Source organism: Coenobita brevimanus, chromosome 72 (genome assembly GCF_032717465.1).
Source record: "Coenobita brevimanus isolate Jiangsu-jjx chromosome 72, ASM3271746v2, whole genome shotgun sequence".
Taxonomy (NCBI): Eukaryota; Metazoa; Arthropoda; class Malacostraca; order Decapoda; family Coenobitidae; genus Coenobita; species Coenobita brevimanus.
Genome location: NC_137025.1, coordinates 25,564,091 through 25,576,137, shown reverse-complemented (window position 1 = coordinate 25,576,137; position 12,047 = coordinate 25,564,091). Strand labels below are relative to the sequence as shown.

General features: G+C 40.2%; 1 protein-coding gene across 1 annotated transcript in view; it reads left to right on the top strand.

Moving 5' to 3' along the window:
* Positions 1-6,991, top strand: part of LOC145407079 (uncharacterized) — a 28,920-nt gene extending 21,929 nt beyond the window's left edge. The window contains exons 2-3 of the mRNA XM_080278103.1: positions 5,792-6,194; positions 6,950-6,991. Of these exons, the coding sequence (XP_080134229.1) occupies positions 5,792-6,194; positions 6,950-6,991 (445 nt within the window). The remainder of the gene's footprint in view (positions 1-5,791; positions 6,195-6,949) is intronic.
* Positions 6,992-12,047: the final 5,056 nt, after the last annotated feature.

Below are 12,047 nucleotides of genomic sequence, written 5' to 3'. Positions count from 1 at the left end.
AAATGGCAGATGATTACAAGATCAAAGTAGAGGACGAGTTAGAATCAGTGAACTGGAATGAATAGGATCTGGACAGCCTGTGGAATGCATATAGGGATTGTTTAGTTAGGAATGCCAAAGTGGTGTGTGGTGTGGCAAGAGTATCAACTAAAAAGAAGGGTACGGCATGTGGGATGAGGAGGTTAAGAGAGCGGTGGAGGAAAAGAGGAAGAAGTGGCTAAAGTGGTTACAGGATAGGGGTTCAGTTGAAATAAGAACTGAGTATATCGAGAGCAAGAAGCACGTAAAGAGACTAGTGAAGAGGAAAAAAAGAAAGAGGTAAATGATGATCTGGGAAGAAAAATGAATGCGAACTACTCTGAAAATAGGAAGTTGTTCTGGAAAGAGGTGCGGAAATGTAGAAGTGAAAGTGGAAAGAAATGTGATAGTGTGAAGGATGCGAGTGGTATGTTACTAACCCATGGAGATGAAGTAAGGACCAGATGGAAAGGATATTTTGAAAGCCTGATGAATGGGAATAGAGAGAGCAGAGCGGCTGTGAAAATGATTGGTTTGGGGGGGGTGCAGAGAGGGAACGCAGTGCCAGGAGACGTGACACTCGGACAGGTGAAGAGCGCTGTGAAACAGCTGAAAAATGGGAAAGCAGCCGGGGTTGATGAAGTGTATGAAGAGATGCTTAAGTGTAGTGGTGAGAGTGGAATGAAATACTTGCTGGAGATATGTAAGAAGGCTTGGGTGAGTGAAACTGTGCCTGCAGAGTGGAAAAAAGCTGTGATTGTTCCGCTGTACAAGAATAAAGGTGAGCGAAGTGAGTGCAAGAATTTTCGTAGCATAAGTTTATTGAGTGTGGTAGGGAAGGTATATGGAAGAATTATTATAGAGAAAGTAAGAGAGATATCAAAAGTCCTAGTAAGTGATGAACGGGGTGGCTTTAGGAGAGGCAGAGGATGTGTGGATCAAGTATTTGCAGTGAGACATATAGCAAAGAAGGCTTGTGAGAAGGACCGTAAGATGTTTATGGCATTCATGGATCTGGAAAAAGCATACAACAAAGTAGACAGAGACGGATCGTGGAAAGTTTTGTGCATGTATAGTGTAGATGGTAAGCTGCTAGGTGGTAGATGGTAGCGAAGCATGTGTAAGGGTTAATGGGCATCTAAGTGAATGGTTCGGTGTGGGCATGCGACAAGGTTGTGTGATGTCCCCATGGTTATTCCATACATATATATGGATGGGGTGATGAGAGAAGTAAAAACACGAGTAATGGAGAGAGGGATGGCGTTGGTAGTGAATGGTCATAGATGGAATATCTCTAATTTGTTGCATGCTGATGATCATCAGTACTGCTTGCAAGTACCGGACAAGAACTTGGTAAGCTAGTGCAGAGTTTTCCTGATGTCTGTGAGCATCGTGCCTTGAGAGTAAATGCAGAGAAGATTAAGGTGATGGTTACTGAGAGAGAAGGTGACTCCCAGTGTGATGTCACAGTCAACGGAGAGAAACGGGAATTGGTGAGAGAGTTCAAATACTTCGGTACAGTGATAGAAAAGAGAGGAAAATGTGCAAAAGAAGTTGAAAGTAGAGTGACAAAAGGAAGAAAAGTAGCTGGTGCAATGAAGGCCTTGATAAGAAACAGAAGCTTGAGTGTTGCAGCTGCACGAGGCTTACATGAGGGAGTGTTAGTTCCAGCTTTAACATATGGGTGTGAGACTATGGTGTGGCATGAAAATGAAAAGTCAAGTAAAAGCATTGGAGATAGGACTGCTGAGGAATGTATGTGGAGTACAGAGGGTGGATAGGATACGAAATAATGTGATTCGTGAAAGGTGTGGAGTGAGGAAGTCGGTGGACACCAGTGTTATGAGTCCATATTATATTTACAAATCATAATAGATAGATAGATAAATAGACAGATAGACAGCTCTATGCGAGCCTGGGAATGGGAAATGATCTTGCAAGTTACACTGAGGAAAAGCTGACGACAGATTAGAAAGTAGCCAGTCAGGAGATGATGCAGTTAGTTTGTCAGCGATACAGCAGGAGAACAAAGCCTAGCGACCATACACACACATACACACATACTCACACACAGGCTTCTAGAACTTTCCAACCACAGGGAACACACGTGACACGACTCCTGTTTCACCAGAATTTAGGAAAGAGAGCTCAGAAGAAGAGAGGCCATAGAATCGGCAGGGTGTAGGGAGGAAGGCTTAGCAACTAGAGAGAGAGAGAGAGAGAGAGAGAGAGAGCAAGACAGGAGGTAGCTCGCGGGACTCTACCTAACTTCACTCGTGTGTGAGAGACTTGTTAATATTTCCAAGACAAATAAAAATAGTCCCATACTCTTCTTTATCTCTCCTGTCATTACATGACAAATGGGAACCAAGATTATCAACGTACAAACAACTCAAGTATAACAACCGCTCGTCCACAAGTCTAATATATATATAACTTCTCTACAAGTAACTACAAAGTCTTTTTTATGACACCAGGATCGAAGAGAGTGTCCTGAGATGGTATGGTCATGTGGAAAGGATGGATAACAAAAGAGTGGTGAAAGGTATACCTGAGCGAATTTGAAGGAGGGAGGAGGCGAGGTAGGCCAAGGAGAAGGTGGAGAGATATGGTGGATGAGGGTCTGAGGAAGAGAGATTTGGAAGCCGGTGAGGCTAGGGAACTGACAAGAGATCGAGGTGGCTGGAAGAATGCTGTAAGAAGTGCATGATCAGGGATTTTGGCACCCTTTGTGAGCATGGCAGCGTCCGGATTGACTCAATCGGATACGTTTGTGTGAAGCTGCAGAATATGGTCAATGTTTTTGGCGTATCTGGTAGAGCCAGGATTCCGGGGGCTTGAATGATGAGTGAATGAAAGTGTGGCCTATTTGGATTGGGCAAGTTTGTGCTGTCTGGACACTGCTACTCCTCACCCTGCCCTTGGTTGGGACAGGAGGTCCGGATGATGATGATCATATATATATATATATATATATATATATATATATATATATATATATATATATATATATATATATATATATATATATATATATATATATATATATAATATATAATGGATCATGCAATTTAGCCTTATACCTGCAGTGATCATTTTTCCTTATTTTATACCACCACAATTTAACAACTACCACATCAATTTAACAACTACTTTAGCCTGGTATTCATCTGGCAGTTCTTTATCATCTCTTCCACATTGAGTCTTTCGTCTTGTCTACTTCTCTCCTTCTCTCTTTATTGATCTCATTCCTCTCAGCTTAACCTTGCATGCCAAAATCATATGATCAGATAGACCTCACCATCGTTTTCTCACCACCTTCGTATATACTCGTACTACACCCCCAAACACTGTTCTTTCCGGAAGCATGTAATCAATCACGATCCCTTCTGCACTGTCTCCTTTCCCTCTCTACTAAGTATATTTATGCCCATCTTTATGCCTAAAAATATGAGTTATAAATCCACAACCGCCTTTCCTGACACATGGCCTTCAATTGCCTTCCATTGTCATTCTCCCCTGGTAATCCATAACGACCCGTTACTTTATCCACCTGAACAATGTCATGATGTCAACTCTCCCATTCAGAGTCTTCCGTGACAGACACTATATTTTATGGCAACCATCCTATCACTCCATATGCTATAATGACTCTCATTTTTTTTTTTTATCAATGCACATAATATGCGAGGAAAATTTACTGATTCAAAAACTAATATCATAATTGATGATTAAGACAAAATTGGCATTGCTGAGTCATGGTTAAATACTGATCGAATGGATATTTTTGAAAATATAATATCCCCTAGTTGTAGCATTTCTGGTTGTGACAGAAACAAGAGAATACGCTGTGGTGTACAGTGACGTAATAAAATGAGTCTCCACCGAGTATTAACTGGAAAAACCATCTATCAATAACATTAACGTATTTTACATTCAACTCGAAAGTGAATCAGTGAGGGAGCTGGGGAAAATTTATCACCTGCCAGCACAATTTCTCGATACTGGCAGTAAGCTACGAGAACAACTTGCTCAGTTCTGCTGTATTCAAGGTACTGCATTTTTTGATAAATTCATTTTACCATTACCTCCCTTTCCTTGGGGGAAGCAGCCTAGGTATATAGATAGATAGACCATTATGGAGATGGATGAACATTATTTGCACAAACAGGGTTAGCTGTTTACCCTAACTGGCAGAAAAGTTCGATGCAGCACGAAGTTATTGAACCAATGCATGGGAGAAATAAACTGGATCTTCTCATTGCTGCATCACTACTTCGCTGATAATGAACTTGTAGATATGGTATGAACGAGTGCACCGTCCACTCGCTCGATGTAGTGCTGCCCTCAGGTGACTACAATGAGTGTCAAGCCAATGATTCCTGTTACCCAGAAAACTGTCTCCTACATCGGGTGACAACAATGTAACCAGATGGCGCCTGGTAATTTAGTGTATAAAACACTAACTAGCTGGAACCGGTTCGAGTTTATATTCGTGGCTGGGTTGGTGTTTACGAGTAATGCTCGCACAGTGCCACTCAGCGGCGGATGAGGCTAGTCACTCTCAATTACCCCTCGGTTGTGGCAGTGTGTGTGTGTGTGTGTGTGTGTGTGTGTGTGTGTGTGTGTGTGTGTGTGTGTGTGTGTGTGTGTGTGTTTTAATCATGTTGCTGGTGCTGCATATATAGGAAAAATAGGGTACGTTCACGAGTTGTATTAAACATCTTATTCCTAACCAAACATGTTCAAAATTTTGTCACACAAGCTTCTATCAAGCCACTAACAGTCATTAGAGGTAAGTAGATGGTCCGGAGCCAGAGGGAAAGTGAGTTAAAGAGGTGTTTCTGGAACCAGAGAATGTGGGTTGCCCAGGCGGGAACCAGGGAGCCTTGCTAGTGGCCGTGAGGCCATGTACAGGACGAAGTTTAGGAAGTGACCCATGCCCTACAACATAAAAAAAAAAAAAATCATAAATTTTCATATATGAGGGCAATTATTGCACTAGACCGTGGTAATATTATGCACAGTAAAGCACCCTCATCTGTGTGGAGCTCGAGCCCACCTCGTCACCACAGGTGTTAAAGGAGTGTTGCCGTCAGGGTGTGTAGTGAGGTGGGTTCGAACCCACACAGACGGTGTTTTATCTTAAGATGTTATTAGACAGGTCATTGATATAATTTTTTTTTTTTCAATCATCGTGACTGGCAGAGCTTAAATTCAGTACCACCCATTGTATAATGGGTCTTGGTGTATGGATCTGAAAAGAAAAATGTCATAATTACGTGAAGGCCACACATCTTTTAGACCTGCGATGGCAAAGAACGGTGGAGACCCACAAAAACGAGGATGTTTTTGTGGAACAATATTTTTTAACCTGTCAACGGAATAAGTAAGTGTAGGAAGTAGTTCTACAATCATTGTTTTAAAAAAAAATTAGTTCAGTTTTCTAATCTGCATTATGGAGTTTTTCACTTTTTCTCCCAACATCAGCTGGAGAGTTCGGCAGGCAGGAAGAGCCTTCTTGTATTGCTATCATTATCTGCAGCTCAAAGAATTAATTATTACAGTTACAGTTTCCTTCACAATAAACAGCCTCGGAAGTACCAGTAACTTCATTCCCATGGTGTTTTGTTACTTTCCATAAGTCACAATGAATCGGCTTACGGTGAACTATCTACAGTAACACTATGTTCACTGGGTTAAAGTTTCTTCAGTTGTGAAGCTGACCAGTGATGAAGGTGAGGATAAGAATAACACAGTTTCTGTGTTACAGACATAGTGCAGGGTTTAAAGTGTGCCGGATGGGACAGGCTGGAGTCCGTCGACTTCTGGAATGCAGACAGCACAAGAAGGATGGTCTTGTGGACGAATTCTGTCGCTTTGCTGAAATAATGCCATGTCTGGGTGTGTACCTGGATCCCTCCGTGACACAAGATACTCTGGTGGACCTGGACAACATTCCTTTTGCTGCTCAGCAGGAAGTACCAGTGTCCTGGATTGCCAGCAGAAAATATGGAGCCATGGGCATGTTGGGCACGGACGATGAGTACAGGAGGAAGGGTTTGGGTATCATGGTAGTTTCAGTATTTGCCAGGCTCCAGGCTCAGCAGGGTTTAATCCCTCATGGCGACATAGATTTTGACAATATACCTTCCCAATTTATGTTAAACAAGGCAGTGGGTTGGGTCAACACACACTGCACGACCTCGTTAATCAATGGCCATACAATAATGAATGAAAATACATCCTCAAAACATTAAATAATACACCCAGTGTTTTTAAATACACTGTTGAAGTCTTCTACCAGTGATTAACTTTTATGTGATTAAGATGCTATACAATTCGAATGTAAAGACAGTATCATGTGTCAGTGTATGTGATCATAATGGGAATATATATATATATATATATATATATATATATATATATATATATATATATATATATATATATATATATATTACTAATGACCAGGAAGCCTCACTGTCTCCATAAGATTAACTGGATAGTGGTTTATTGCATTTTGCTTATAGAATAGACATTCAGGTAATCTGGGAGAATTTATTACTGACATTATGGTGATGGATATTTTTTAACACTAATCAGTGACAGTATGTATAGAGTGATTTATTCTTATTGATAAATCAAATGGTCATATGGTGGTATGTGGCTGCGTGGTTGAGCCATTTTGTGGTGTGATTTGAATGGCTGTTGGGTTCCTGTTTGAGCATAGCAATGTTGAAAAACTCTGATGAGGTCGGACAAGTTGCTGTGAGTGTGTGGATTGTCAGTAACGTTCATGCAATAAGAAAAGGAGGGACTATTCATGTACTGTAAGTGGTATCTGCTTTCTGTTGCAGTAGCCATTTGCCTAACTTCCTCACTTTGACACATAATGTTACACATGAATGGCTTTCCTCTTTGTATTCAGTTTGACCTTTTAGATACCTCAGAGTTTGTTACTGAAGGTTGAAATAACACTTAACATTTTGAAAGGCGGAACTTCCATCTACGAGTACTCAAGCACACTAGAGACTCTATAGAAAAAAGGATGTAACAAATCCGTTTTGGGTCCCTTGAGTTACGGCATTGCTTCCAAAAATGTCAAAGTCACTAGAATAAAAACATAACATGACATTTATCTTAACCCTCTCGTTACCAATCGATGGAGGCTGCGTCCAACTGTGAGCGAGTCCATGGGACACAGTCCTGGGCACCCAAGACCAAACACTGAGATTCCCCCAGTCACTGCGTTATTCCCAAGCACTCGGTAGCTCATAAACAATTTATCCTCACACCCTTATGCTTCGATAGTCGTAATTTTTTTCGCCGTAATCCTGAATAAATGCACTTGCATATGGTGTTGTAAAAAAGAACAGCCGAATGTAAATTATGCCTTTGTTAATTTTTTTTTTTTTTACTTCAGTTATTTTCCCATAGAAATATAATTTTTATGATAAATGTTACTGAGAAAACGTTATAGAGAATTTATTTGGCTACGTTTTGGTGTATAAAGAATTACTGTAGGTCCTGTGGGTCAATTAGGACCGATTTTACGGAGCATGAAAGGAAATTATTTTACACTTGAGCAAGGCTCATAGCACGCTGACTGGGGCCGTGTGAGGCAACGCTGGGTGTGGGGTGGGTTGAGCGCTGTGGAAGAATATAAGGGGACGCAAGTAGTGCTCTGTTCTTGCCAGATATGAACACAAAATCGTTCCATAACCAATGAAAAGGGCCATTTTATTTGACGCCACCGGCGTCGAATGGTAACGAGCGGTTGAAATGTGCTCAGACGCAGCCTGCATCAACTGGTAACAAGTGCATGAAATCTGCACCGCACCCATAAACACGAAAAGGTTAATAATTTAGATACTTTCATTAGCATAATAACCCACTTAAAACTGCATAGTGGTTATAAAAACATATTCACAGGCTATGATTGCATTTTGATATTGTGATCTATCGAAATGGAGAGTGTAATTACAATTATTCTTTTTTTTTTTTTTTCAAGTTTCATGATGAACAAAATTTCTTTTACTTTCCTTCGATTTTTTACACAACACCCGCATGTAGGTAACTAAACATGTACGGTAAGTGCTAGTAAATTCTTGGCAAAGTAAAATTAATAACAGTCATTAACTGTCAGTATAGCGATCTGGCAACTACATTCCAAAGTGGTGGGTGTTTAATGGGAGATTTTTTCAATATTGTGAGGTACCAATGTGGGGAGCCTAACTCAGACCGTCCTGGGACAGAAATAGTCACATAACGGTAAATTTATGAGGTTTGATAAGACCATAGACAACCAGTCACTAAAATACTCGTCATTAAATAGAATTTCTATGGCTGTCCCTTTAATGTGCATGTACTGTACGAGTCTCTTCACACAATTTTATGGGTTTAAATTTAAAAATATAAGATTTTAGATAATAAATGACCTGTCAGTGCAGCGAATCATGACAGTAAGATATACAAGTGACCAGTTACCGTGTTTAATAAACTAAATAAATGTAAATCAGTGAGAGGATGTGAAGGACTGGCGTATGAGTAGGAAGTCTACGATCATAAATCGTAAAATTAAAGAAACTAAAAAGATCATTCCTAATTGTTGTGATATTTCCAATACATTAGTATTTTCAGTGATATATATGTTCACAGTTCGACACAGGAGTAAAAATCCATGACCATTACAAACATGGGGACAGTGGGTGCATGTGAGACACACTGTGGTGTTCAATTCGTAAGGCAATCAGAAACCTGCATCATTGTCGTGTCTCTTGCAACCCATGGGGTCTCAAAAGCACATTGCTTCGCTCACTCACTGTGACAATATTAAGCATACATGTTTTAACTCCTCATACCAGACACGCCTCTGTCCTTTGTGTGTGTGTGTGTGTGTGTGTGTGTGTGTGTGTGTGTGTGTGTGTGTGTGTGTGTGTGTGTGTGTGTGTAAAATATTAATTTCACATATAGTCAGTGATTGCAGTCTTCATTTGGAAAGGCAGAGCGGTTGTTAATTTCCTCTGTGGACGGTTTAAGGAGATAAATATAATAAGATATTGATTTCTATTGTAATTTTAAATGTCAAGCGATATAAGGAAACAAAAATGACAATAATACCAAATGATACAGACGTGTTTATTTCACCACTGTCAGTTCGTACCGAAAGTACGGTAGGACACTGTGAACCTTGATTTGAACCACTGTCGATGTCGAATGATGGGGAAGAACTACGAGAGGGACGTGACAATCAACTGCGGAAGTAGAAAAAGTTGTGCCTCTGGTGATAAACACAATTAGTTACGAAGGGTTCTGCCTGTTCAAAGGGTTCAAGATGTTTTTCATGCATTCAGCAGAGCACAAGAATATAGTGGTATAAATTAGCATGTAGAGAAAAATAGCATCATTAAACTGAAAGAAGCAAAAACCATTTACAAATCTAGTTCTGGTGTGGAGGAACTGATTACGGAATGTGCTCTGCTCAAGAAAACGAGAATGAACTTAAATGTTTCATCAATTTAATAATATATTCCTAGAACTATTGTCAGAGGATACAAAAATATAGACAGCAATTGAATTTTAACATTGTGATGCTAAGAATTTTTTTTAAAATAATGAGAGGCTATGTCCTCTTCACCTATTACAAAATGAATGTGGATGGGGAGGGTGTCTTGGAGTGAGGTGAAGTCAGAGATGGACAGTATATCATCATCATACGGACCTCTTTTCCCACCCTAGAGGAGGGTGAGGAGTAGCAATGTTCTGACAGGATATAAATACAAATATATTTAAATAGATGTATAAGTAAAATCGTCCTTAAATTCTTGTATATATATATATATATATATATATATAGATAGATAGATAGATAGATATATATATATATATATATATATATATATATATATAGATAGATAGATAGATAGATAGATAGATAGATAGATATAGATAGATAGATAGATAGATATTCACTACGATTTAAGTACATATTTAAGTACTCGCTTGTATTATAAATCTCATATTGCTAAATACTTCTTCAGAAGAATTTCGCAGAGAGAGAGAGAGAGAGAGAGAGAGAGAATGAACAGACACCCTTGCATTAAGAGTGAGTTTTTCTAAATTTTTTAAAATTAAAGTATAATCCACATCTTACTCCTTCAGCTTCGGCACATTTTTTTTTTTTTTCAATTACAGGAGTCACCTTTTCCCTCAAAACAATTAATGATCTGAATAGTCCTTTAAAAAAATACCGTTGCTGAGGGCAAATAATGAAGTGTTTAAGACCAATACAAGTCAATCTGAAAATATAATTGCCATTAAAGTTTAAAGCTTTGATTCATTCAGTCTTGTTACATTGGAATACTTTAGAGATTTCGTTGTAGTGCTGTTTATGAAACAATTAAACAATGCCAACCTCTCAGTCTGTTTATGTAGAGTCAGAGGCATTTTCCCCAAAAGAGATGGTAACAAATGAAACACCTCCATGGTATTCTGTCCTCCACCATCAGATTTGCCAATCCAAATCTGACATCTACGCCACTCATATTGCCTACCTCTCTTCATCCCTCCATCTTAGTCTTGACCTCTCCCTTTTCTTCCCCCCCCCCACCTCACTCCCATAAATTCTTTTGGTTAGTCCCTCAATCTCAATTATCTCCACTTTTTCAAAGTACTTTTACAGCTTTCCACCACATCCACATGTACACAACACCAATCCTTCATTTCTTAAGTTGGTTGTCTGTCTCTCCACGTAACTCTAATGCTCCTGTTAAGACAAAGAAAACTCCATTCCTCTCATTCCTGACCTGCGTCCATCCAACAGGGTCTGTACTTCACTTGATTCAGAGTGGGGATTACAGCAATTTTTTTTTTCTTTACAATTAAGTTCCCTTCCCTATTTCTTGTCACTGCTTTCATTAACTCTGCAATCTTTGCTCCCTGCTGTATCTGTTCACAGAATTTTTCCTCTAAACTTCCATCCCTTTCCTCATACTATCTTAAAATTTGATGGAACTCATTTCTCAATATTCTGTCCATTCAGCCATATTATGCATGGCAATCATTTCATTCCCTTTTGAAGAGGAAGACAAATAATTTCCCGAGCTAGGGTGACAGGAGAGCGCTAGCCCTCCCAGCGAGGCAGCAACCCGGGCGGGTCGCGAACACTCGACCTCGCGGTCTGGAGTCAAGCACTCTGCCACTGAGCCACCCCGCTCCCCCCATTCCCTTCTGAGACCCATCTTTACTCACTCCAACACTCACTTTCAAATATCAGTTCTTCCACATATTTCCAGATGCATTCACCAAGCTTTGCAATTCCCACTGATTTTCATTTCCTTTCATTGATCCACCTGGTGAACAAGCCTACGTCTTTTCTATGCATAATGACCTAGAGCAGCTTGTACAGCACCTTACCCGTATCCCTGACTGCCTTGGAGAGAACTCCAACATACTTGACCTCTTCCTTACAACTAATCCTTCATCTTACACTGTTAATCTTTCCTCTCCGCTGGGCTCCTCTGATCACAACCTTATTGCCTTAACCTGTCCCATTGCTCTGGTACAGCCTGTGGACCCTCCAAGGAAACGTTGTTTGTGGCACTTTGGAGCTGCAGATTGGGAGGCCCTCAGGAAGTACTTCTTTGATTTTCCCTTGAATGATTATTGCTTCCATGCCCGGGAGTCATCTGAGTGTGCCTTGCGCATTACAGAGGGTATTCTCACGGGCAGGGAAGCATACGTTCTCTTCTCATATCCTTTGACTAATGCAAGAAAGCCTTGGTTTAATCGCGCTTGTTTTAATGCTGTCTGCAACAAGGAGAGGGCCTATAGAAGGTACAGTTGGAGAAATTTCAGCACGGGATACTGCGTAGATGGCAGCAGCAGCGTCAGACAGTTGCAGGGAAGGTGAGTGATGGGGGAGAGGAGGGGTGGTGGTGTGGGTAGGTGAGTGTTAGGGAGAGGTTAGGTAGCCATTAACTGTGAAAACATGTTCTGCATAGATAATCATTCCAATACGATTTTTC